The sequence below is a fragment of the Polypterus senegalus genome, chromosome 10 (genome assembly GCF_016835505.1).
Source record: "Polypterus senegalus isolate Bchr_013 chromosome 10, ASM1683550v1, whole genome shotgun sequence".
Taxonomy (NCBI): domain Eukaryota; kingdom Metazoa; phylum Chordata; class Cladistia; order Polypteriformes; family Polypteridae; genus Polypterus; species Polypterus senegalus.
Window position 1 is genome coordinate 5080033 of NC_053163.1, and position 27947 is coordinate 5107979.

The 27947-nt window shown below is 43.7% G+C and overlaps 2 protein-coding genes across 3 annotated transcripts in view; both read left to right on the forward strand.

Annotated features, from left to right (window-relative positions):
- LOC120536352 (CUB and peptidase domain-containing protein 2-like) overlaps window positions 1-9542 on the forward strand; it is a 45300-nt gene extending 35758 nt beyond the window's left edge. Inside the window, exons 12-13 of the mRNA XM_039764679.1 lie at window positions 4091-4242; window positions 9171-9542. Of these exons, the coding sequence (XP_039620613.1) occupies window positions 4091-4242; window positions 9171-9434 (416 nt within the window). The 3' untranslated portion in view covers window positions 9435-9542. The remainder of the gene's footprint in view (window positions 1-4090; window positions 4243-9170) is intronic.
- Window positions 9543-15406: 5864 nt separating this feature from the next.
- LOC120536585 (serine protease 33-like) lies at window positions 15407-27941 on the forward strand. Of its 2 annotated transcripts, XR_005635155.1 has the most exons (7): window positions 15407-15474; window positions 17852-17887; window positions 22284-22446; window positions 25106-25377; window positions 26911-27059; window positions 27211-27592; window positions 27757-27777. XR_005635155.1 is itself a non-coding variant. In XM_039764983.1 (6 exons), the coding sequence occupies exons 1-6, from the start codon at window positions 15441-15443 to the stop codon at window positions 27466-27468; spliced, it is 912 nt and encodes a 303-aa protein (XP_039620917.1). In that variant the 5' UTR covers window positions 15407-15440; the 3' UTR covers window positions 27469-27941. The 2 variants fall into 2 exon arrangements, 1 of the variants encoding a protein (XP_039620917.1); XM_039764983.1 differs by having other exon boundaries at window positions 27211-27941.
- The last annotated feature ends 6 nt before the right edge of the window (window positions 27942-27947 follow it).

Genomic DNA, 27947 nt, shown 5'->3' on the forward strand with positions numbered 1-27947 from the left:
CCAACACAATGATCGCTTTGTGGGAGTCAATCAGGTAGAAAAGACGAGCAAAACTCACAGCTGGTGTGCTGCTTCTTCACGACAACATGCCCGCCGCTTCACATGTCACGTCAATCACAGGCTGCCGTCCTGTGTGTCCAGCAGGTGGCGCTCGCTCCCTGGGAATGAGTTCTTTTGTGATTGTGGCCTGTTACGTATAGCGATATAACATAAAAGACGATAGCCCTCCCTAGTGATATGGGGGTAAGAAATCATGTAGGAGAAATAACTTTGTTTAATGTCGGTTTACACTGCAGAGAGTACAGGGTGCGCACAAAGTCCGTATACCCCTGTCTTTTGGAGGATTTTGAGAACACGTTTCGATTGCGGGAGCTGCGATAAATCGCACACTCGTCCGAGAACATAACCATAGCATAGCATTTGTTGGAAATTGGTGCAGCATCAGATCACAAGCTTCCTGACGTCTGTCCAAGTCGGCATCTGATAACTCGTTAACGTGCAATGGATGCCAACATTTCATTTGCAAGTCCTGCGTGATGTGTTTTCGCATTGTCAATTCCGCTATTCCCAACTCAGCAGCACATTTACGGGTGGATTTCATTGGGGATCGTTGGACAGACTCTGCCACATCTGCACACGTTTCGTGCTTTGTGGATGGTCTTCCACTCCGTGGCACATCTCGGACGCTGCCCGTTGCAAAAGCCTTCTTCTCCCACTGCAACAACATCCTCTTTGTCGGCGATGCCTTCCCAAAACGCACAACAAAGTCATCCGTGACATTTTTTGATCGATTTCCCAGTAACAGGCCGCTCATGAACCCACACAGTGGCCACCAAACACTCCTCGATCGTGAAAACAATTGTCACCCATCGCTTTGTCTTGGAAGACAGCCACGTTATTGCGCTTTCTTGAGCACCAGCAGGTGGCAGCACCAGACAGGATGTTGGAAACACACCTCGAAATACCGGGAAGACTTGGGCTGATGTCCACAGGAACCAAATTGTCATAGTCATTCCTGCAAATGCTCCTAAAGATAGGGGTATATGGACTTTGTGCGCACCCTGTACAAAGACTCATGAAGCCAGCTACAAGACCCTGTCCTGGAGTTGGGGGCCCGAGGAGTGGAGTCTGTTAGCGTCATCAGGTGGCGACATCTTCCAACCGTTTGTTGGCTTCAAAGGAGTGCAGGGCAACGTTCCAAGGATTTAGACTCTTTCTTCACGTGCAGGGCCCCCTTCAGATGAGCACGCAATTCCAAACAAGACAGCGATGCTTAAACAAGGATACGATTTCATGCTGACTTAACAGACAACGGTTACAACATCTCACTGTCTGACGGCACGCTGCCCCTTTGTCCCCGTCTCTCTTTTTTTGTATATTGCTTGCCTGGCAGTGCTCAATCTCTCTAGTCCTGCCTACTTTACCAAATTCTGTCTGTCTGTCTGTCTCAGTGCGTCTGCGGTACCACATCTGAGTAACAAAATCAGATTTTCATAAGATCGATTTGCACAGAGCACAGTGACATATTCACTTTCTCAAGGAGGTTGTCGACGTTTGTCAAAAGGAGGGGATTGACGCTGGTAATTCACTGTAAATATTGACAAAACCCACCGTTTATGTTTTAGTTGGACTCTCTTCACCAGAAGGAAAGTTAGCTTCATGGGGTTGACTGAGATTCCTTGCGCGAGTAGCAAATAACGGCAAAAATGGCATCAAGGTCTGGTGAGAGATAGAAGTGAATGTGTAAAGCAAAATACTCTGTGGACGATGTTTGACATATTACCCTTGACGTTTGGTGTATTATCCAGCGTCAAAGCAGTGCTACGGTTCCTGTGTGGTTTATCTTTTTTTTTCAGATCCACATCCCTGACACGGCTTTATAAATACACTGAAATAAAGTGCATATTGTTTATTAGTTTAAAGCATCTGATTGTAATTAACCAGTAACAATATAATGGTCCACAGAATGGCCAAACTATTCCAAATACCATAACTGCTTTTGCGTTGTTACTCTCACTGCACCTTCTTCTTTTTATTCTTTCAGCTGCTCCCTTTAAGGGTTGCCACAGCAGATCATCTTTTTACATATTACTCTCACTGCACCACTCGGAGTATTTATATCACTGTATCTGAGTGTGAATCACAGCTCTACAGCAGCTGATCGGAAAAAGAATTATCAGGATACAGCATCAAGCACACGCTGCCTCAGCCATGCGCACAGTCTATTTGAACTGCCCTCATACGGCAAACACTTCAGAGCCTTTCCTGTGTGGACCTCGTGGTTCACAAACAGTTTCATCCCAAGAACTCTAAACGCATTCAATCAGTCCATCAAGTGCTCCTTGTAGAACTGTTAGTACTTGAAAGTTTACAGTGAGTTAATTGTACTTATGATACAGTTATAATATTGCACAACCTGAGCCACTTTATAAAGCGCGTATTTACATATGATGATGATATCATTTTTAAGATGAAATGCAGCAAAATGTTTATTGTATTATACAGATACAACTTTAACTTTAACTACACGGTGATGGCTCTCCGTTCATGGATTATTCCTGCCTCGTGCTGTTTTCTTGCTTGTGCTGGCGCGACACTGGAAGGATAGATGGATAGAATAATTAAACACGTACTATGAAGATATTTCAATGATCCTTAAAAGTTTTGAAGAATCGGCATTCTAAGCTTATGGATGGCTTAATGTCTATTACAGAGCTGATTGTGTGGCGATTTGGTATTTGGAGAAAGAAAAGGAAGGACAGGAATTGAAGGTTAGTACGTTTGAAAGAGACAGTATTGCTGCAATAAAGTATTTCATCGAAGGTTGGGCACGGCGCAGCAAGCATCTTGCGTGAGGCAGGAACAATCTCTGCACCACCGTGTCCCCATGTTTAATAACTCCTATCATCATGAAAATGATATCACACATTCTTCTCAGTATTTTAATTATTCAGAGATCTGTAATATCACGAATGTGATGGATTCTGTGTCCTGTCAGAGGAAGAGAAAGCCCATTTAAGAAGCACGTAGTGATTCACACACACACACATAGAAGATCAAATACAAAACAAAGCATTTAACGTGCTACTTTAGTTACGATGGGATTTGAGAAACTAGTAAATGAAACGATTTTAAGTTGAAGTTTATGATGTTCTACTTTAATGACAAAATGAACTACGTGATTAAAGTGGAAATTTCGAGATTGAACTTGACATTTCGTGCTTCTTTCCTACTGTGTGCCTTTTTTGTCTCTGTGCTCTAATAAGCTTTCATATGACACTCAGACGGTGGGCTACGACTCCCCTTTTCATGGCGACTTTGATATCTGACAACTTCTTATTTATTTTGGGCACTGTGAGACTTTGTGAACTGGAGCTTTCGAGTCCCTCTGGCACGCTTTGTCACTCGATCAACTTCCTTTTGTTGTTTATCCTGCTGCTTAAACCAACAATAGTACGTTTTTCTTTGCCTCCACTTGGTATTCGCTGAAATTCTTCTATTTCCCCCCACCCCCCGTGCATTGTCTTTTCACAAAACGCTGCTGAACTTAAAGGCTATTTTATATTGATTTGCATATTCAAAGAGGCGTAATTCTGGGAGGAGATGGGCGGGACAGCAGGCGCGTGCACTTGCGTTACTTTTCACGCTGACCGGGATTCATGTAGCGGAAGAACGTGGAAGTTGGCAAATGCACAGATTTATGCATCTGGATTATTTTGTACGTAAGCACATTTCTGCTTTTGTGCTTAAGTCATGTTATAGTGTGAATTCTACGCACGCCATTATGCATGAGGCCCCTGGTCAGGAACAAAGGATCAGACTGAAGAATAAGGGATGTCCTCTTGGTAGTGTTGATGTAGAATGGGAGGACCGGCGGAATTGGGGGCCACGTCAGCTTAAGGTCCCGCTCAAAGAATCTCAGCAGTGAGAAGTTAAAGAAAAATTACTTAGAAAGAATGGCGTTGCAACAAAGGCTCATGTTGTGAAGCCGTGGGTAGAGCCCACCCTGAACTGTCTGACCGGGTCACTCCTGGAGTGTTCTGCTCCGTCCTTCTTTCATTCCCTGTCTTTCCATCTCCTTTCCCTCAAGGTACCATTTCCCGGACACTGCAGGAGGTCGAGGTGCCCATCATCAGCAGGACCACTTGCAGTAGTATGTACATGACCGGTGGGGTAGATGGAACCCTCCCATCAGATGTGTTATGCGCCGGCTATCCAGCAGGGATGAAGGACTCCTGTCAGGTGGGTGCGAGAAGGCAGCAGGCCTGGTGGGGTCTTCTATGAGACACTTGATGGAAGTTCAAGTGGGTTACAGAAAGATGTCCTCCAATCTTAGGCATATCACACTGAATGTTACACCCAGGGCCCTGTGGAGGCAACCAAAGGCTCTTGGGAGGAAACCAAGTTGTGCTTCCTAAACAAGACACCTAAACCCACCACTGCCCCCTTGCCAGCACTTGCTAATTTATCAACATTATACTCAAAATTTCATTCTACCAACGGCACACATAGGAATGAAATATAGCTAATTTATGAGAACTGCCATGAAAGACCACCTTGGCAATTCTTGTGCAGTCGTGTGGAAAAAGTAAGTACACCCCATGAAATGTGTGTTTTTTTTTTTTGACCTATGCAGACAAATCAAGATTTGATCTTCACGCACACATTATATGCAGGTAAAGGTGATGCATTCAAAAATAAAAATGTTACCCTCCAATAGTTTAGTCAAAGTAAAATAAACCGGTGTGACATTTCCATATGTGGACAAAGTAAGTCCCTCCTTGGCTCCAAAAGCTGGTACTGCCCCCTCAAGTCAGCGTTTCCTACTGTATCACTGTCACCGACTAGGAGAAGATTCTCCCTGCTCCTCCATGAGGAATTCCTTCTGCCATGTAACGTATGAGGGGGGTCTCTCAAGGTGTACAGGCCATTTCAAACCCCACCACAGCAACTTGATGGATTTCAGGTCTGGTCTCTGGCTTGGCTGTTCCAGAACCATCTGTTTTTTTTTAACATTTCCTTGGTGACTTTGCTGGCATGTTAAGGGTCATTGTCACGTTTCAAGGTCCAGCTTCTCACGAGACCCTCGGGCACCCTGTGGGACAATGAAAAATTCTTGGTGGATTCTGTGATGGTGAGTTGTGCAGGCCCTGAATTCCACAAGGCAGCCCCCCAAGCCGGGCCATTTCCACCTCCATGCTTTACAGTTGCTACTAGACTCTTCTGACCTAATGTTTCTCCAAACACGTCTTGTGGTATTGTGGCCAAATAACTGGTCTTCCCCTTGGTGTTCCTTTAGTCGTGTCCTAATGTTCTTCCTGATTTCCTCCTGGTACACCAGACTGGTTCTCATTGACATTAGCAGTGGTGAGGGCCACTGGCCTTCTTAGAAACTCCTTCCACAATCTTGTATTTTGTCCTCAGGCTGAAGTTGCTGGGGTGGCCTGGTCTGGAGAAGTTTTCTATTATTTAAAATCTTCTCCACTTTTATAGACGATCATCTCCCAGGCAGTGGGATAAATTCCAATTGTTTGGAGATCTTTTCAAATCCCTTCCACTCTCAAAGGCAGCCTTGCTTTTTTTTGATGGCCTCCAAGAGCTCATTTGGTGACCCCACGTACTTTTCTGTGGGTGGCAGTTAATGTAGACTCGCTGGTAATCCACCAGGCTATCAGGTAGCTTACAGTGATGGTGACGGCACAATTAGAATTTTTACTATTCAACTATAAGCATATAGAGTGTATTTAAGCCCTTGAAATAAACCAGGGGTGTCCAACGCTGGTCCTGGTGGGCCGCTGTGGCTGCAGGTTTTCATTCTCACCCTTTTCCTAATCAGTTTTCGCTGCTAATTAACTCCTTTACCCTTCATTTTAATAGCCCTGTTTTAAGGATTCAGTCCTCTCAATTGATTTGTTTCTTCATTAAATGACAGCCAATCAGAAATGAGATGTGAGACGAGCCAACAGATGACCAGCTAAACTGGAACATCAGACTCAGCCAATTTCACTCCAACCAGTTTCTTAATTCTTGCTGTTAATTAAAGCCGTTATTGAATATCAGGACTTGTTGCTGCGCTCGTCCTGCCACAGCAGACTGTTGATTTTCTGTTTTATTCAAAGACCACCGTCACCAACCTGACCGAGACCTTCACCTTTCTTTATATTTAGGTTAACTGGTTGTGTAGCGGGTCATTTTGTGTCTCATTATTGTTTGGTTGCTCATTAAGGAAAAAGAAACAACTAAGGGGCCTGAGTCAAGTTAATTAAAATTAAGGAAAAAGAAGTTAATTAGAAGCACAAACTGGTCACCAATGAAGAAGATGGTGAGAATGAAAACCTGCAGCCACTGGTGGCCCTCCAGGACCGGAGTTCAACACCCCTTCCCTAAACTAAAAGCTTGTGTACTGTCCATGGCTGACCCCTGATGTAGCCAGGATAGGCTCCTCCAGACCCAAAAAACCTCAATCCGGACAACAGCAGCCCCCTTAGGGTTGGATCCTGTCTTGCACCCGGTAATACTACCAGGTCTCTGGACTGGCCTTGACCTGACAAGCCCACATTTTAATAATGACAAGGAGGCAGCATTAGCAGGTCATGTGGTGGCCTGTTTTGTGCCTCATTATCGTTTGGCTGCTCATGAAACAATTAAGGGGGTCCGAGTCACATCCATTAAAATAATGGCAAAACAAGTTAATCAGCAGCAAGAACGGCTCACTAATTAAGAAGATGATCAGGATGAAAACCTGCAGCCACTTGCGGCCCACCAGGACAAGTTGGACACCCCTGCACTAAACTGACTAGCCTAATATTACCACAAAATTCAAAGTATAAACATTGGCATTAACTTTTACCTCTGATTCCCGTTTACAGCATCTTTGCTAATGTATGCAAATAATGAAATATCATCTATCCAATCAAAGGACGATGTCCAGTGAGAGTCTGACTGTGGAGAACTTTTCTTAGTGTGCCAGGAGCATCGGCGTCCTTGAGTGTTTAGAAAGGCGCCTACAAATACAGTGGTGTGAAAAACTATTTGTCCCCTTCCTGATTTCTTATTCTTTTGCATGTTTGTCACACAAAATGTTTCCGATCATCAAACACATTTAACCATTAGTCAAATATAACACAAGTAAACACAAAATGCAGTTTTTAAATGATGGTTTTTATTATTTAGAGAGAGAAAAAATCCAAACCTACATGGCCCTGTGTGAAAAAGTAATTGCCCCCTGAACCTAATAACTGGTTGGGCCACCCTTAGCAGCAATAACTGCAATCAAGCGTTTGAGATAACTTGCAATGAGTCTTTTACAGCGCTCTGGAGGAATTTTGGCCCACTCATCTTTGCAGAATTGTTGTAATTCAGCTTTATTTGAGGGTTTTCTAGCATGAACTGCCTTTTTAAGGTCATGCCATAGCATCTCAATTGGATTCAGGTCAGGACTTTGACTAGGCCACTCCAAAGTCTTCATTTTGTTTTTCTTCAGCCATTCAGAGGTGGATTTGCTGGTGTGTTTTGGGTCATTGTCCTGTTGCAGCACCCAAGATCGCTTCAGCTTGAGTTGACGAACAGATGGCCGGACATTCTCCTTCAGGATTTTTTGGTAGACAGTAGAATTCATGGTTCCATCTATCACAGCAAGCCTTCCAGGTCCTGAAGCAGCAAAACAACCCCAGACCATCACACTACCACCACCATATTTTACTGTTGGTATGATGTTCTTTTTCTGAAATGCTGTGTTCCTTTTCGCCAGATGTAACGGGACATTTGCCTTCAAAAAGTTCAACTTTTGTCTCATCAGTCCACAAGGTATTTTCCCAAAAGTCTTGGCAATCATTGAGATGTTTCTTAGCAAAATTTAGACGAGCCCTAATGTTCTTTTTGCTTAACAGTGGTTTGCGTCTTGGAAATCTGCCATGCAGGCCGTTTTTGCCCAGTCTCTTTCTTATGGTGGAGTCGTGAACACTGACCTTAATTGAGGCAAGTGAGGCCTGCAGTTCTTTAGACGTTGTCCTGGGGTCTTTTGTGACCTCTCGGATGAGTCGTCTCTGCGCTCTTGGGGTAATTTTGGTCGGCCGGCCACTCCTGGAAGGTTCACCACTGTTCCATGTTTTTGCCATTTGTGGATAATGGCTCTCACTGTGGTTCGCTGGAGTCCCAAAGCTTTAGAAATGGCTTTATAACCTTTACCAGACTGATAGATCTCAATTACTTCTGTTCTCATTTGTTCCTGAATTTCTTTGGATCTTGGCATGATGTCTAGCTTTTGAGGTGCTTTTGGTCTACTTCTCTGTGTCAGGCAGCTTCTATTGAAGTGATTTCTTGATTGAAACAGGTGTGGCAGTAATCAGGAAATTGAACTCAGGTGTGATACACCACAGTTAGGTGATTTGTGAACAAGGGGGCATTTACTTTTTCACACAGGGCCATGTAGGTTTGGATTTTATTTTCTCCCTAAATAATAAAAACCATCATTTAAAAACTGCATTTTGTGTTTACTTGTGTTATATTTGACTAATGGTGAAATGTGTTTGATGATCAGAAACATTTTGTGTGACAAACATGCAAAAGAATAAGAAATCAGGAAGGGGGCAAATAGTTTTTCACACCACTGTAAATAAAATGTATTATTATTAAAGAGTATAAGCTTGATGTCACTGATGGCGGTGAGGATGAGATTGGTGGAGTTTTAATGTGAACGTTAATGTGCCCCCATTTGAGTTAAATCGGTTATTCGCAAAGCATCTCGATAATGTAATCATACTTTGTCACATCCGTATCTGCTACGCTACGTCATTTTGAGAATTAGTATTGTCATTATCGTTATCGTTGGATTATTATCGGAGTTGTAGCCCCCTGTGATTTTCCATGAAAAATAAACTATGAACCTGAGCCTAAAGTAAATGAAGAAAGGAGAACGTTACGAGAAGCTGAGTGGGGACATCCAGAGATTTGGAAGACCAGGTGTAGGCCTTCAGACCACAAAATTTTAACCAACGTCATCAGACAGTTAAATCAGTTAGAGTTAGAATTAGAGTTTGTAAAAAATGACCCCGTCGCCCATTTTGTGACCACCTAAATATTGGGGGTCCGGCCTCGCTCCCAGGCCTAATTCTTGCACAGGTCTGATGATGATCCTCTCCCTCTCTCTCTCTCTGTTCTTCTCAATACAGGGTGACTCCGGTGGACCCCTGGTCTGCAAAATGACTGACACCACCTGGGTGCAGGCTGGCATTGTGAGCTTTGGACTCGGCTGTGCCCGTCCCGGCATTCCAGGCGTCTATGTGCAGGTGACGGACTACAGCCAGTGGATTCAGAGCAAAGTGCCCCAAGTGCAGCTGTACAACAAGACGGGGAGAAACGTCACAAACTGGGTGGACGGTTGGATCCTTCTCTGTCTCGCCGTAGTTTTTCTGCAGTTGTTGTTGCCCCAATAATTTCGTTTGTCTTTCATTTTACTTTCCTAAACACTGGAGTCTGAGAAAAGTAAATCATATTTTTATCCACGAGAGATTACATTATAATAAAAATAATAATTAACAGTATTCTGCGCAGTGATGGACATGTGGGGACGTGTGGGCATTCCTATCCTGGGGATTGTTACGTATTTATTCTTTTATTTCTGTGAATGTTATAAAAATGAATACATGAATGAATCAATAAATCAATCAAAAGCAAAGTGGCACCACTTGTGCAAATGCAACATGAATGTATTCTTGTATTGTGCTCTGCACTCAGCACACATATTAAGAGCTGGGATCCTAAATCGACTCTGGACTTTTGTCAGATTATTACGACTCTGAACAGCAGAGGCCATTAGGAGACTGATCAGACGTGGTGAAAACGTAGGGAAAAATCAAAACCGGGGCATCGTAAGCACAGGTCACCAAAGCCGAGACAAAATTCAAAATTAAAAAGCTGGAAAGCACGACCGATACCAGGGATTTCAAAAGGAGAGCAAAAACGCACATAAAGAAAGAGTTTATCTCAGGTGCGGAAACGTAGAAAGGGGCGACAGTTTAACCAGTCGTGATTTAGCGGAGGGGTCGCGAATTACGTAGCCACACCCTCAGCAACCGCGACAACGTCCCATACAACGGGTACGCAGAATAGCAGCTCCTGCCGATGACAAAGAGTGGCGGAAATGGCACAGAATTAAAATATAAAATCCAAATGAAATGTTGAATCATTATTTTGGTAAGAGAAGTCGACGACCCAGCATTGAGTGGAATTAGATCAATAAACAGAGGAGCAAAAAATAACAAACCCATTATCTGATAATACAAATGGCCGAATTATAACCATCCCGGCTCGCCCTTCACGGCCTGTGCATTAAACATTCCCAACCGATTTCTATGAACGGGACAGCTGAGGCTGCACTCCTGCACACACTTCCAAAGGTGTAAAGAACACTGCAGGGCCAATTGTTCGACCCCTCAACTACTGTTGCTGAAGCCCGATGTATAATATGTGCGTCTGGAGACAACATACGAGTGAATGTTGCTTACTAGTGGGTGGGCACAATTAGACGGCTCACCGAGTGCCACATTTGTGAACCAATCCAGTGCCTCATGAGGGCGGTGCACAAAGTAGGGGCGGGGATTTGGAAGTGGAAGTCATTTGATCCGACAGACAAAAAGCCTTTTTCTTTATGATGACCCATCTATAGTTGAAGCGTCTGCTATAAAGAACCTATTGGACAGAAACGTCTGTCACATGTGCCGAGAGCATATTACACTGTTTTTATTCTTTTTTGGTATGTGGTACATTAATCCCCAAGGAGAAACTGTCTTTTCACACGATCTTTACTGGTCAGAGTACAGGGTCCGCCATTGGAGCAACTTTCAGGTGAAGGGCCTTGTTCAAGGGCCCAACGGAGTAGGATCCCTTTTGGCTGTCACGGGATTTGAACGGGCAACCTTGCAGATACCAGCGTAGATCCTTAGCCTGAGAGCCATCAAGTCTGCCTTTTGAAAATAATAATAACCTGATGTATAGTGTAAGAGAACAGAGACGTCCATGATAAAGATTTGGGGTACCACCCTGCTAAGCCCGTATGACTGAATGGTTTGCAGTAAAGAAAACACTCAATAACTGCAGAAATGTCTTCCTAACAGAATACAATACAATACAATACAATTTATTTTTGTGTAGCCCAAAATCACACAAGAATTGCGACAATGGGCTTTAACAGGTCTTACCTCTTGACAGCCCCCCAGCCTTGACTCTCTAAGAAGACAAGGAGAAACTCCCAAAAAAACCCTTATAGGGAAAAAATGGAAGAAACCTCGGGAAAGGAAGTTCAAAGAGAGACCCCTTACCAGGTCAGTGGGTGTCAAAAAGAAGGGGGTCAATACAACACACAGAACAGAGCAAATCCTCAATACAGTATAAAAATAAAAATTTTAGAAGTATGGAGAAGAACTGATCTAAGATGGCGGATCTTCTGGCTTTGAGGAGTGGTGGCAGGAAGAGGCGGGTCCAGGTTGACGGACACCGGAAGTGATGTCAGTGGTGATAAAGTCTTCAGAAGGTGGAGGAGGAAGGACATTATTAACACAGCGCCAACCCCCGGAGTGGTGGGTCATTACCATTACCAGAACCCTAAAGTGAGACCCCCATACACACGTGATGGCATCAAAGGACGAGTGGCAAGTGCTCAGTGTGCTCGCTGCTGGTCAGCATTACGTGATAGTGCGGGAGTCGAAGCAAGGTGGAAAGAACTGGCAGCCGTATTCACGAAAATGTGAACCACAGAATACGCATTTGAAGTGCACGGCGCGTCTCACTCCATCAAAAGGACTGCCGTTAAGAGAGCGGATAACCGAGAACCACAGGCGATTTCAGGACTCGAAACACCCGAATCGATAAATCTGCCTGACGACACCAGTAGGTGCACAGATGAGGCTGAACGACATCCACATCTAAACGAATGACGAAAGAAATTTAACACGACTGTTTAAGTGGAAATGCAAATATGCCGTGACGAATTAGCCACAGCGTTTGAACGCGTTGTGTATCTGTAGACCGCGAGGCTGATCGAAATTCTCCTTGCTGTTGTTATGTCATCATGTGATGCAATGACGGAAAGATATCAGAGCAGACAGAGGCACTTGTCAAGCGGGTGGGGGCCGGCGGTGGTCTATCTGTCTGTCTCCACCGACGCAGCACTCGTTACGACATGCAAATGAATTATTATCAGGCTTCAGTCACCTTATGCTACTGAGCTCCTGAGAAGATGACAGCAATTTGACATTTTTTATTTTCTCACGGCGTCACGTTTTCTGTTCAGTACCTTATTGCTCTCTTCCCTGAAACCCCGCAGTGCTTCAAAGCGCACGGAACTGGAGGAATTGGGGGCGTTTCAGGAAGGAGTTCTGTGGGCCGAGCCTTTGCAGGGCCGGATTTTGCCCTTATTCACCACACACTCCCCCTCAGAAGATGCGTATTCTCGTTCGACAATCATGTCCGGCCTCACAACTGGAAGCTCTGCTCGGCACAAAGATCATTTCTAAGCGCCAGTGTCTACAACGTCTACATTCGTTTTTGAAAACCTGAACACTTTTCCCACCGCCAGGCTGACCCCCTTCATGTGATCAGCTGCCCCTCACCGTGTCCGCAGCACATGTAAGGAGGTCCCTGCTGAAGTTTAATCCTCATAAAGCGGCCGGCCCAGTTAAGATTGCGGGTTGGATCTTAAAGGACTGCGCTCACCAGCCAACAGGGGGTGTCGACAGACATTTCTAACATCTCACTGACCCCACAATCTGCACTGACATGTCCTGATGAGCTCCTCACAGTCTAGCTTGAATGATTGCCATCTGCTGACTCTCACACCTATAATCTCAAACTATAATAATAATATGAAATGAAGAATAATCATAATGATGTTCCTAATAACGTTTATACTGTCAGGGTATGTCTTTTTGTCTTTAATCAGCTTTACCACACTGGCTGAACAAACAGGCCCCGGCGTAATGTTGCTCGATTATCTCTAACCTCCTTTGTAAGTCACTTTAGATAAAAGCGTCTGCTAAGCAAGTAAATGTAAATGAAGGGGAAAATCTGCTTTCATGTACGTTATTTACCTGACAGCGTTCAGCATAATGGTTCATCTCAACAGCAATTCTTTCCATTGCGTCATCATCAGGAAATAACTTAAAATAAGTTAGTGGGTCTTGGCTGTCAACGTTCACGTTTATTCCTGGCTGCCCAACAAAATCAAAATGAGGTGGTGCTGGTTTATTGGAAGCGGGGTCAGCAGAGACCCAAATGCGAGTGTTTACCTTTGGATCCATCAGAATCGCGTTCTGAAGACACATTCACTCCGTCATCACTGATTGTGTCGCTGTCAAGAGCTTGTAACACCAGGGCATGCTGAACAACATTTCTTTACCAGACGCCATTATGTTTTAACGAAGACAAGCCTACACCGTTGCCACGGTAACGCTCAGGCCTAACATTTACTTAAGACACGTCTATACTGGGCCATTAGCACCTTTACAGGCCAAGTGTAACGCTTACACGAGACGCCTCTATACAGTTGATGCTTATGTAAGATGCGCTTATACCGTTGCCATTAGCACTTTTACAGCCCGAGTTATCCTCGGGTCTAACAATTACGTGAGACGCGTCTATAGAGTTGCCAAGGTTACACTTGGGCCTAATGCTTATAGAAGACACGCTTATACCATTGTCCGAGTAACACTTGGGACTAAACGCCGTTACCACTTTTACAGCTCGGGTCTAATGCTTATAGAAGATGTGCTTATGCCATTGGCGTTAGCACTTTTATAGCCCAACTAATTTTTGGGTCTAATGATTACATGAGATGTGTCTATAGAGTTTCCCGAGTAACGATTGGTACTAAATGCCATTAGCACTTCTACAGCCGGAGTGATCCTCGAGTCTAACAATTACGTGAAACACATCTATAGAGACGCCAAGGTTGCACTCCAGCCTAATGCTTATGGAAGACATGCTTATACCGTTGCCGTTAGCACTTTTACCGCCCAATTAATTCTCGGATCTAACGAATATGTGAGACGTGTCTATAGAGTTTCCCGAGTAACGCTTGGGACTAAATGCCATTAGCACTTATACAGCCGGAGTGATCCTCGGGTCTAACGCTTAGGTGAGGCGCGTCTATTGACACTTGGGCCTAATGGTTTTAGCTCTGTTTTCACAGCCTGAGTGACACGCGTGTTTCTAACATTAGTTACCAGGACTTGACTACTAAATTTTCTTTCTGCATATGGATGATTGAATGACAATCAGAGATCCTTGATGTTCAGACACTACAAAAAGCGAGATTCTTCTCGAAAATCAATTAACTTGAGCATATGAGAGACAAAATTGCAAAGATAAGGCTGAGGTTTGCTCTAAACGTTTGAGTAATCAGCTCAATTACTGAGGGACGCTTACAGTATTATTTACTTTTCACTGGGCGTTAATCCAGAAACGCTACCGGGAAGAAAATGAGTTCATTTGAAGGCAATTCCACTGTTTGTTTATTTTTCTTTTCCTTACTAGAAAAGTCAGACCACGGCCAGCGGGACACTTCTAAAGTGTGCCACCTGTAGGGTTGTAATTGGAGAACTTCCTTAAAATTGTGAAAGAAATTGGGATACTGCCTTGTCGTGCTGTGTGCTGATTTGGGGTGGCACACGGTGCCCTTGGCTTTACATAAATTCAAATGACGAGCGAAGTGCGGCTCGCTGGTTAGCACCTCTTCCTGGCAGCACTCGTGACACGGGTTCAGTTTCTGCCTGTGCCAGTGTCAGGGCTAATCAGGAACATCCTGGGAGGCCACAATGGCTGCAGGATTTCATTTTAACCAATTTCTAAATTTAAATTCAATTGCAGTGGCGTGCAAACGTATTCAGTCCCCTTGAAAGTCATCCTAATTGTATGCATGACGAAAGATTTGTCCACATATTTATTATCAATTCAGTATTTCTAACATGAACTCTTATTCTGTCACAATTCATTTCCGAAGTCACAATAAACCATTTTCTGTGGATATTTAAGTGAAGAAGTAAAACTCTACAGTTGGTATTCAAGCCCTCCACATTCATACTTTGTCGAGACCCCTTTCGCTGCAGTAACAGCCTCCATTCTTTTGGCGATATCAGTACGTCCCAGTTTGGCACATTGTGATTCTGCCCCATTCTTCTTGGCAGCAACTGCAGCCCTCCAGGGCTAGGACGCCCCTGCCCCATGGCATCGCTCATGTTGGCACCTTGAGTGTGCGTGTGGGCGAGTTTCCAAGATGACCTCAGAATCGGCCAGCAGGGTTTAGTCCTGTTGTTTAACTGCAGCCACAGCAGGAGAAACAAAGAGGACGAAGAAAAACGCTTGTTGCCCTCAGGACGCTGTCAGAACCGGCTTTGTTTAAAGCAGCGGAGTTTCCAGGCGGGGCGTTTTGTCTTCACTCCACCGACATGCCGCTTCAGCTGCTCTTCCTTCTCCAGCTCGGTAAGCTTCGCAAGTTTCTTTGCGTTTGCCGCACTCGGGGCGACAGCTGGTCACAAAGTGGGACTTGTAACCCCCTGCCCGTCATTTAGGTAGAAGTCAAAATAGCTCTGTTTAGTCCTCACCGTTAATTATGAAGCACCGGGCGGATTCACCGTCAGCGGAGTTTGGATTGCTTGGCGGTAAAGTCACGTGACTTTCAAAGACGCGACAGGTTGTGCTTCTGAGTTCTTGTCGCCGGTTTGGCGACAGGTTGTGCTTCTGAGTTCTTGTCGCCGGTTTGGAGCAAAAGGTTAGTGAAATTAAATTTAAAAAACTATAATTAAACATACACACAGACGAGAATTAGTCAGATACTCATTTAGAACACGTAATCACACAGACTAACGTTACTCCGTTTTTCCTTGTATTCTCTTTTAATGTTTTATCAAACTGTGCTCACTAACGACCCTTACAAGTCAGTAAATGTGCTATTAAAGCCTCTCGATTTATTCGCTTAGTTATTACGGCTGCGTTTACATACTTAAAAGAAAAAAAAGTTCTGACTTTCGTTACGCGTCAACTACTTTCAGCATTAGCATTATCATAGCATTGCTCAACCAGATAATTACTATTAATACAGACAAATAAATAATACACCCGAATACAATACAATGCAGTCGCCGAATTTGCTTGTCTGAAGATAATAATTAAAAAAATATTTTATGAAAGAGGGCGCCAAGCAGCAATGTTTGCACTTTATCTATAATCAGGGTGGTCCGGATCGAATTATGCAGATCCAGATCGTCTGGATGACTTTGATTTATGCGGGGACGATTCCAGTTCAGCGCGAAGACGATTCTTCATGTCGTCAGTTTGCACACTTCTCGATAGTCCGGGACTTTTCGGGTGATTTTCTATGTAATAAACTTAATAAGTTATAGCGTAATGAAAATTGCAGAATTAGGTCTGGACCACCCTATGTATAAAAATCAATGTGTGTATGTATGTATGTATGTATGTATGTATGTTCCAGCATCACTTCCGAACGGCTGGAGCGATTTTAATGAAACTTGGTACACATGTTCCTCATTGGCCGACTAAAAATACTGTAGGGTGAAATCGGCTGTAACCCAGCCCCTTCTGGGTAGGGTGGGGGCTGATCTTAAGGTCTTATATGCATGTTATCATCCAGCTGACACTCGGAGCGACCACCAGAGGGCGAACTGGAGGCGACTGCCAGCATTCTTTATATTTGAGCGCCACGGCGCCCCCGTTGCTTTTGAAATTAAGAGTCGGCCGGTTCCGAGCATCAGCTAGATGATAACACACATACAAGACCGCAATATAAACACATCGGTGAGTCTTCGTTGTTTGCTCATTTATTTTTATTTTCAACGTGTTTTTTTATATTTTTCTCAAGCAATAATAATAATAAAAAAAAAACACTTTATTTTCCTCCCGGGCAAAGCTGGGTATTTCAGCTAGTATTTAACTAAAATTTATTTTTTATTCTATAATGTATACAGTTACATACATATAAATAAATGTGTTTTATAATATAACACTCTATCCAAGGGGCATTTTGTGTTCATATTCAGTTATTTATTCTGGCACAGCCAAAGTAGCAGTGCACGTCTACAGCTTTTGTACATTTCAGCTTTTGAATACAAATATTTTGTATCTTTGTTGGTTTATATTGTTTTTGCCAAATAAAATTAGTATAAGTAAACCTGTTTATTTCTTATTAGTTTCTGACATGAAACTATAATATGATACTGGAATAAGTGTAATGACAACCTAAAAGAGTATAGCTAAGTAACTCAGTGAGATGCATTTTTAAAAAGGTTTATAAAATAATTGTTAAAATATCATGCTTTATTGACATGTTCATAATTCATTTAACAGAGAATAAAAACGTTTGCTGGGGTTTGTTTCCTGCCTTGCGCCCTGTGCGCATGAGCAACACAAAGTCACACCGGCGGTACCCAAGGGTTCTCCAAAGAGACACATGAAGGAGTCCAGTCTTCGTCTCAGGTCAGGGCTTCTCCTTTTTGCTCCAAGGCTATGGAACGATCTCCCTCTGGCTGTCTGAACTGGCCCCAATGTACTTTTATCTAGGCGTCTCTTCAAAACACACCTTCTCATGAAAGACTTTGCAACTGAGTAGCTTCTCCTCCATGGGAGACCTGCTGTTGTACCCAACCAAGAGTTAAGGACATCGATGGGTCTCTGGGTCTAGTTGTATGGCACCCTCTTGCTTGGTCTTTTGTCTTGTTCTCTGGTGCTTATCTAATCATTCTCATCTGGACTTAAATTGCTTTGTAAGTTGCCTTGGATCAAAGCATCTACAAAATAATTAAATAATGACACAATTTTCATTCCTTTTTTTATGTTTCAGTTCTGCTGGTGGGTCAAGGACAAGCACAAAACCCAGGTGAGATCATCTTTCTTGTTCTTGCACTTAGCAGGTCAACACAAGGGTGGTCCAACTTTCTTAAATGAGAGGAATTGCACTCCATTTCTCCTCAGGCAAGTCTTCTGCTTGTCAACACTACCTTTCTATCATCATCTCTTCCCAAACTTCACATTCCTAATAAAAATAAGTGAAAAGTCAGGCAAAATGACACCTTTTATTGGCTAATTAAAAAGATTACAATATGCAAGCTTTCAAAACAACTCAGGCCCCTTCTTCAGGCGAGATGTAATCAATCACCCCAGTACTACAGACTAATAAAACTAACACACTCCTAATACACAAAATTGTATAAAGTGAAATAAAGCACAAAAATAAAGGAGGTCTGTGGCAAGGGGTCACACTGAGTTCCAATAAACACTCCATAGAAGTAACTTGAAGGGACCATTAGGCAGATTCTTGATAGCGGCAGCACTTCGTATTCTTGAATGGCCTTCATTTGTTGTTTTCCCTTCTGGGTTTTCCATCATTGGTGGCACAGCAGTTGCAGAAAGTGAGCCTGCAGAACATTGAAAATGTGATCTGTGAGGACATATTGCCATCTTGTGGTGGTGATAAAACTCAATTCCCGTAGTTCTTTTATCATGATAAGTTAAGGCTCAAGTGCTGTTCTCCATAATATCTCAAGACAAAATGTCTGTGAAGATTATTGTGAGGAGAATTTGAACAGGAGATTAAAATTTGAGACAAAGAATCGCCATTTTAGAAAGACCGGGCCAACATCGAAAGAGAAATGAGAGATCAAGCAAACAGAGCATGAGGGCAAAAGGGGAGTCACAAGTCAAGATGAACAGACCTGAAATGAAGTCTATTACATTTATTATTCTGCTGTAGTAAAATCTACCGACTCTAACCCAGCGTTTCTCAATCTTTACATTTTAATCACACGCCCCACCCCCCCCAATGTTTTTTTGAAAGGAGCCCACAAATACCAATTTGTTCTTTTTTAATTAATGATATATCATAGATGCATATCTTATTATACCTACTTAACTTTAATCGACATTTATCCAACTCTATATTTGTTTTTCTAGTATCAGAATGTAGTTTAAATTAATTTGTTTTGGTTACAATAGATGTATTTTTCATATTTTCGATTCTTGTTTTCTTTTTTCATATTTTTGTACCCCCCTTTTTGTTACTTTGCACCCCCCTAGGGGGGCCCACCCCACAGTTTGAGAACCACTGCCCTAACCTAAAGAACCTACCTCCTCATGGCGTGGGTTAGATATTTGGTATCAAGTAGCAGAAAGATGCATTTACTAAAACCAAAAACAAGCCATACAAACAAGGCCAAGGGAGAAGCCTTCAAAACTTAAAGGCCAGGAGGCCACTTCCCAGTTCTTAACCTCACTCAAAGCCTGCAGGTCCCTGAATGACAAGGGTCAGGGACTCTGTGGCCAGGAGCAAACCCCATCGGAAGCCTGGGTGGTGAGGGCCGGTGACTCCATAGCCAGACCCAAACCGCAGCTAAAAGCCCACCAGGCCAAAGGAGAACCTGGAGAGCAAACAGGATGATACATCTAAGGACATTATCTAGTATCTGTACCAAGATTAATAAAGTATCCATTAATTATATAGTTCCTTTCACATCCATCTATCTATCTATCTATCTATCTATCTATCTATCTATCTATCTATCTATCTATCTATCTATTAATTATATAGTGCCTTTCTCATCTATCTGTCTATCAATCAATTATATAGTCCATTTCACATCTATCTATCTATCTATCTATCTATCTATCTATCTATCTATCTATCTATCTATCTATCTATCCATTATATAGTGCCTTTCACATCTATCTATCTATCTATCTACAATTAGGTTTCAATATTTCTGAGACTCCACTGAACTCCGTGTGGCTGCTGACGTCAGTTTAATGGATAATAAACCAATGCCTTAGCCACAAGGGGGCAGCAGTCCTTTAAAAATATCCAAGGTTGTGCTATCTGATTTCACTCAAAAATATAAAACTCCGCTACCCTCTTACTAACGCTGGTTCTTTAACGGAACTTTATGGCTCTTTACTGGGTTTTGTGGTTCCTCACAGACCCTTTATATTACAAAGCACCATTTCATTCTTTGGATGGGTTCTTTGCATATTAAGTTGGGTGTTTGTGCTTTCAAAATCTTTCTAATATGTATATATATTAGAACTATATACAGTATATTATATATATTATATACTAGTCTTTAATATATTGAAGGCCACCTAGCATGACACTGACAAATTAAGAAAACCTGAGCCTGTGTTGCTGTGTGCAGCGAGAGTCCTCATAAAAGCAGAACCAGCCGGTATTCACAAATCTGTTACCATTTACTTGTGGTTATTCACTGCATGGATCATGTTACAGATATACGTAAATAAATGAAGGTTCCTTCTGGAACCTCCATGTTGATGTGTTCTTTGGGAACCAAAAATTATTTACCTGTGGCATATCTATCTATCTATCTATCTATCTATCTATCTATCTATCTATCTATCTATCTATCTATCTATCTATCTATCTATCTATCTATCTATCTATCTATTATATAGTGCCTTTCAGTCTATCTATCTATCTATCTATCTATCTATCTATCTATCTATCTATCTATCTATCTATCTATCTATCTATCTATCTATCTAGATATGGCCTACATAAGAAGGGAACAAGGTCAAGGGAAGAGCCCTTGGAACTTAGAGGCCAGGAGGACACTTCCCAGTTCATAACCTTACTCAAAGTCTACAGATCCCTAAGGGAGCCTGAATGACGAGGGTCGGTGACTCTGGGTCCAGATCCACACCGCAGCTCAAAGGAAACAAGGCCAAACAGGAGGCAAGAGAGCTAACAACCCGATAACACTAAGTACCTTATCTAGTATCTGTACTCAGATTTGGACCACATAAGAAGGGAACAAGGCCAAGGGAGATGCCCTCAAGGCTTGTAGGTGAGAAGGCTACTTCCCAGTTCTTAACCTTACTCAAAGCCTACAGGGCCAGGGGAGCCTGGATTGACAAGGATCAAGCATCACATCCCCCATGGACAAACTCAACTCCTTAGACCACAAGGTCACAGGGGAGGCTGGAGAAAGACAGCAAACGAGCCAATAAACTCTAAGGAAGCTGACCACCATCTGCAACCAGATATGGCCCATACAATAATACCAAAAATACCTGCTGGGATAAGGGGTGATGGATCCAAGTTTGGATGGACAGTGCTTTCACCTTTCCCAGGGAGTGACTTTGGGAACAGAGTTTACCTCCCAAAAAACCCTAAACTAATGCTATACCTGCTTGTTTGAGAATGTTCTGTCAGCAAACTGGTCGGTAAACTTTCTGAGCAAGCAAGACTGGCAGATACGCTTTGAAAAACAAAAGAGGGTTGAGAACAAAAGGAAAGCAACAGCAACACGGAAGACAAAATTCGAGGTCGAGAGAACAAACAAAAGGTCAAAACCAAACGTTACATGCCATTAGAGTTTGCACAAGGCTTTTAGAGAGTTTTGCTATACGCAGATCACATAAGAAAATGAACCCCTCGCCATTCTTTCATCCCGTCCCAATGATTAACCACCAGTCACGACCTCAGAGGCCACGCCCTCGAAATGCAGGAGAGCGGACCTAAAGTCAGGATTTCAAGATGGCGGTGGTTGAGGACCTAAAATGGCGCCCAAGACTTTGCAAAACAAAACACAACATTTAAATCGTTAAGAATTTAAAGCATTTTATAAAACAAAGACAATACCCAACCTCCAAAAAACCGAATCCAAGTACGAAAATGTAACTAAATATTCATCGAGACAGAGGAAGTAACTAACGCTAAAGAGTTGCGTTCTTTATCCAGCTGAAGGGTAACGTCTAAAGGGACCACCTGCTTATTTAACCTGGAATTCTAGTAACATCACAAACACGACGATCGTGTTCAGGTGACACATATATCACGTCATGTCAACAAATAATGGAAAGAGCGAGAAATGAAATGAAGTTCATGAAAATAACTCAAAACAATCTCTCCATAATAAAAAGAACACAGAATGATAAAAACGCACCAGTCAGAATTCTCACTGCTACACAGAACCTTAAACTGCTCGCAGGTCGAGTCCCAGCCCTTACACTGCCTAAGAGCTCCATCCTGGCGTTGGTTATAGGGCATGGAGGGTTGCAAGGCCCTTTGTAAAGTCTCTGTGCCCACCTGTTTGCTAATCCTATTCTGAACTGGGACAGGAGATGATTGTGGGCGGCGATCTTCTTCCTCAATGGTTTCTGTCCAGCGTGGTGGTGTACACGATGCCCTTACGGGAATTTCCTTTTGCTCTGATGCTTTTCGTGACGTTTACTAGATGTTTGCTGTTTCCCTTTTTTTCCCATAGGATGCGGGGTCCCCGTCATAAACAGCAGAATTGTTGGGGGAACGGCAGCAACAGAAGGTGCCTGGCCTTGGCAAGTGAGCCTGCGTTGGAAGGGTTTTCATATATGTGGAGGGTCTGTCATCCAAAACGAGTGGGTGGTCACTGCTGCTCATTGCTTTCCAAGGTGAGTCAGCCCACCTTCTATTGAAGACATGTGGAAGAAATCCATTGAAAGTATATTAAGGAAAGACATTTTGTCGCCCACTAGGGCTGCTTTGAGTCAGAAATCAGGCAGGAGGAAGCTTGCTCGTGTCTCTTTTATTTCTCTGTGCTGTTACTACAGACTGCTGAGGGACAGCACCCTGAGCAGGGGTTTCAAACGGATGGTCACAGAGCAAAGGCCAAGACAACTTAATTTACATGACAATGCTGAATTAACATTTACATATCACCCGACATTGTCTCTGATTAGTTCACTAGCTTGCAGTCATTCCGATTGTTTCATTGGCATACACACCCAAATAACGTATCCAAATAAAAGCCTCATTCTATTACATTATTGTGCTTCTCAGTATCTCTTACTGTAAAGGTCTTCTTCTTTTATAAAAAACTGTGCATGTGACAGTCGGTATGTCAAGTCTTACTGGGTTCATGAAAGAAAATGACAGCAACCAGCTCTTTAAACCATCGCCCGGGACATTTCTATCTCTTTACGTAACCCTCTCAGCAGTCTCTTCATGCTATTTTCCATCCATCCATCCATTATCCAACCCGCTATACTCTAACGCTGGCTCACAGGTGTCTGCTGGAGCCAATTCTTGCTATTTTTCCAAGACAAACACAACACATTTCTTTGTAATGTGCACTGCACACCAAGACACTTCATGTACAATAACTGCGTCACCCTAAATCGTTCTCCTTGTTTCCCTTTATTGTCTCACAGACGTCTCTTCTCAGCTGCTAACCCCTTTGAGAATATGGCAGTCACCCTCGCCACTATACCTGGAATATATTATTATAAAGATTCTTGTGTTTGTTAATTTGGTATACCTGCAATTACTGTTAACTCTATAGGGTGGTCCAGATCAAATTATGCAATTTTCATTAGGCTGTAACTTATTAAGTTTATTACATAGAAAATCACCCGAAAAATCCCAAACCATCAAGAAGTGTGTGAACTGACGACATGAAGAATTGCCTTTGCGCCGAACTGGAATCGTCCCCGCATAAATCAGTCATCCAGATGATCTGGATCTGCATAATTAAATCTGGACCACCCTGTATGGTTTATATGGATGTGAGGTACCTGCTTATAGCGCCCCACCTGTACAGCCTTACCCGAATGTGGACAGCTGCCTCAAGCAAGGGGACTTACCAGCTGTGCACAAACAGACCAGACGGTGGTCTCCAGACCTGAACTACACCTGTGCCAGTCACCACGCTGCTTTATACTGAGGAATCTTCCAGCTTCCTATCTCAGACCTGTGGAGCATTTCTGGGGTCTTACACAAATCAGGGCAGTCTTCCTCCAAAAACACCCTCTGGCAGTATCTGTAGACCCTGAAAGGGCTTCATCTCCGGAGTCAAATTCCCATGCAACCCTGCGGGTATCCTAAAGTGAGCCACCCTGAGTAATACTGGCACCTGTTGTATGGGGGAATGAGCTGCTCCCGGTGGCCTTATACATCTGTTCCTTCCATTATGGCCTCCTTGCCGGTGTCACACACGTGCGCCTGGGGAGCAGCAGGAAGTTCTGGTTAGTGCTGAGAGGCCGGTAAACTGGGCTAGTCACGTGCACTAATGCCTTTTCACCTTCCTTGCAGGAACAAATGACATCATTGGTACTTTCCCGCCTTAGATGACCTCACTTCCTCTCCTCCCACTTCTTCCTTCCACTCAACTACATAAACCCACCAGCCCTCCTTTGCAGCAGTCTGTCCTGGGAATCAGTCCTAAGAGATCACCCGTTAAACTAACAAACATTTCATTTCTTTACAGCCATCCTTACAATATACAGAGTGGATCCCCCCCAAAATACTTTATCATTTGTTGTTTCTGTTCCTTTGTGGCACCTACAAACCAATACACCCTGGCAAAACTGCAGTGCACCCAAGGCACACGAGACAACCATCAGAAGAAGCAAAACTCCACATATAACATTTGGTTTCACCTCTTGCATGTGGTTTATCGGCCTTGAGTTTTGCTTCTTATTTTGGCCTTGGCATGGAGTGGTAGATCTTACAGTTGGCATGGAGTGGTAGATCTTACAGTTCTGATCCTTTCCTGTCTCTGCCTCTTTTCACTGATTGCATTGCTTTCTCACTATCAGCACAAGTACACAGGAAGCCACTCCCCCCTACCGTTACCTAGCAACCTGGTTTTTGGGATTCAAGCACATGAGGTTGAGGATTTGCACTCTTCAAGTTTCTTTTCTGTCTCTGGTGCATCTTTAGGATTGTGATCACCAAGATTGTTACCATACTTGGCAATGTTGGAGAACACACCATAAAAACTCAATGGGAGAGGACTTCTGACATATTATTTATTTATTTTTTTAACTAGAAATCTTTATTTAAATACTGAATGACAGACAGACACTTGCAGTGTTAATGCACGTAAGCGCTTCGTGACAGAAACAAGATGGCTTTCTTCTTGCGTTGATGGAATGAATTTTGCCAGCAGCAATTTGCTTCATGAATTTCACCGCACATGGAATTTCACACAAATGGTTTTGCTCTTCATTTGGAGAAAACCAATCGACTGTAAATTTATTTCAATTTGTATGTGGAAGCCCAGTAAGAAAATCTCTAAAAAATGAAAGCCTCCTCTCTTTTGCCCTCCAGCTCTCTGAACACCTCTTACTACGAGCTCTACCTCGGCATTCTCTTCAGCGATGGAATAAACCCCATTAACGTCACCCGTCACCTGAAGAGCATTTTCATTCATCCAGGCTACGTAAACTTTGACCAAGGAAATGACATCGCCCTGCTGCAGCTGGACGCACCTGTGAACTACACGGAGCTGATCCTCCCAGTGTGTCTCCCCACCCAGAATTCCACTTTCTCAGCTCAGGATAACTGCTGGGTGACGGGCTGGGGTGACATCAGATTAGGAGGTGAGTGACGCCAGTTTGTGTGCCAGTACCGTTCTTCTGCCTCGTCCACCCGTTTCCTTCTTAGTTCAACTTAACCACACACACTCCGTTAAAGCAAGAAGAACTCTTTCCTGATAGGCCGTGAGTGACATGGTTATGCGATGCTTTGACACCAAAAATCACGTCTAGCAGGACAAATTTATTAAAGATGGATTTGGGAAATGAAGGTACAAAAAGGGTGAAACAAATCTTTGTGATTCTGTCAAACCTTGGGTGATTGCAGGAGACCGAGTAATGGAATCAGGATAATCCCAGATTTCTGACACCTGATTTTCGGTTGGAGATCATTTTTTTTTTAATTTTACTTTGGGCAGACATTTTGTTTTTTTAGCAGGTGTCGCCGTTTTGAGGATTTTCCTCGTTCCCACAATGCAGCAGGACGGCGTGATGATGTCATCATTGGTGCGACTCTTTAAAGGGCTCCGCTCACAACTCTAGCCTACCTGAGATTGGATTTATTTGGGATTTGTGTGCTTTTCAATTGTTTTTTAAGAATTTTTAGCATACAGCTTTTTGATTCTTTTCGGTTAGCGTTTTTGGTTTTGTCATTCCTCTCTTTGACATCACTACTGTTATGTTCTCCCAGTCCTTCCTCATAATCATTTCCTGCCTTTCTTTTTGAAATCAGTACAGCAGCAGTCCTGTCTCTCTAGACATCTCAAACTCTGGTGAACTCTTTGACTTTCGCCATCCCTTGGATTTTTCTATTAATCTAAACAGAATATGATCAGTTGACATGGAAGGCCTGGGAATGGATCCACTGACAGCTGAACTCTTTCCCTCAGGTTCAAGAACGTGTGATTGTAACCCTCGGAATAAAACAGCCGCTGATCACAAAGCTGGGAGTCGGCGAGATGACTCTTGTGGAGCTAACCCGGACACAGACAGGCGGACATGTTGTAATCACCACCACACGTTTTATTTACACTATTTACAATAAATAAACTGGTCACACAGACCCCAGCCAATGGCCACTAAGACCCAGGCACGTGCACAAAAACCCCCAAATACTCAGTCCTGGCCACAATGCCTCTCTTCGGGCCGCCTCCACAGCTCTCCTGTGCTTTGTCTTTCCGCCTCCCGACTCCAGCCCTGAATGAATGGAGACGGCCCCTTTTATGCAGTTCCCGGATGAGCACCAGGTGTTCTCGACATTCCTCCCTTGGCCACGCCCCAACGTGGCAGAAGTGCCGGCTGTCCTCCCGGCAGCTCTCCGGGTGCCGTCCTAAATCTTCCCCCCATCACTTCCTGGTGTGGTGGAAGTGCTGGGGTGACAGGTCCCCAAGGCATTGGGGCGCCTCCTGGTGGTGACCACGGGCCCCTACAGGGTGGAGCTTCCATGCCCTGAACCCGTGGCCCCCAAAGCAACCAGGAAGGCAGCCCCCACGTGATCCCAGATGGGCGCACGCCCACTTCTGGTCTTCCAAGGCGTCCCGGCCGGGTCGTCGCCCTTGGCATCCGCGACACTCTCTAATTATTCATTTCCTTCTCCAGTTCTGCTGCCCAGCCCTGGCATTCTTCAGCAGGTGAAAGCGCCAATCGTCTCCAACGCAGACTGCAGTGTGATGTATCAGAGTGAGGCGGTCATCTTAAGTGACATGATCTGCACAGGTTACCCAGCGGGGGGTAAAGGCCCTTGCCAGGTAGGCATTGCTGCTATGCCATCACTCTCTCCTTCTTTTCATCTGTTTAATTCTTTTCTTTTTCTGCTTGATTCACTCAGCTTTACCCCAGACAGTTCTCTTTTCATAATTTGAGGGGTCTCTCCCTCTGTCACTCTTCTTGTCTCTGCAGGGAGATTCTGGAGGGCCCCTGGTGTGCCAGAGTAGCACTACTGGCACTTGGATTCTGGCGGGTATTGTCAGCTTTAGCGATGGATGTGCCAAAGCGGGAAAGCCCACAGTCTACACCCGCGCCTCCTCATTCACAGTCTGGATTCAGGAAATGACCAACGTGACCACAATCCTTGAATACCAGACCTCTGGCGTGTCTCGCCTTGAAGAAACTTTGTCTCTTTTAGCTTTGTTGATTGTGTCAGTTCTGTCACTTTGATCCTCAATGAATGACGAGTTCCACCATCTTGGGGGTACTCACAGACAGGTCTCGATTGTATCGTATTCCCCAGACATCGAGCCAACCTTCAAGTCCCAAGGAGGATTACATCTGAACTGGAAAGGTGATGACGATGTGGCGTATCGTTTTGGTGACACCCGGGCTTAAGCAATCAGTCTCTATCAAGGGGGTCACACTTGAGCTTTCTGTATGTTTGCCATTTTTGTTAATTAGTTGCTGCTAATGGAACAAACTCCTTTTGTCTTCATTTTAATGGACTCTTTTTAGGACTCGGAGGCAGCAAGAATCCTAACTGATCTGTAAACACGTGCTCTCTGTGTGTAATGAGCTGTGCACATCCAGCAAACTCACTGCACTAGTTCAGGATGAATGATGCCAGCCTGGTGGGGAGAATGTTGCATTGTAAGTAATACCTGGCACAGAACAGAAGATGTTTCAATCAATAAAGACAATACAAA

Excerpts from the sequence above, each read along its gene's own strand:
- LOC120536585 (XM_039764983.1), top strand. The coding sequence starts at position 15,441 with ATGCCGCTTCAGCTGCTCTTCCTTCTCCAGCTCG. Across the intron at positions 17,888-22,283 it reads AGGACAAGCACAAAACCCAG|GATGCGGGGTCCCCGTCATA; the intron begins GTGAGATCATCT and ends TTTTTCCCATAG. Across the intron at positions 22,447-25,105 it reads GCTGCTCATTGCTTTCCAAG|CTCTCTGAACACCTCTTACT; the intron begins GTGAGTCAGCCC and ends TTTGCCCTCCAG.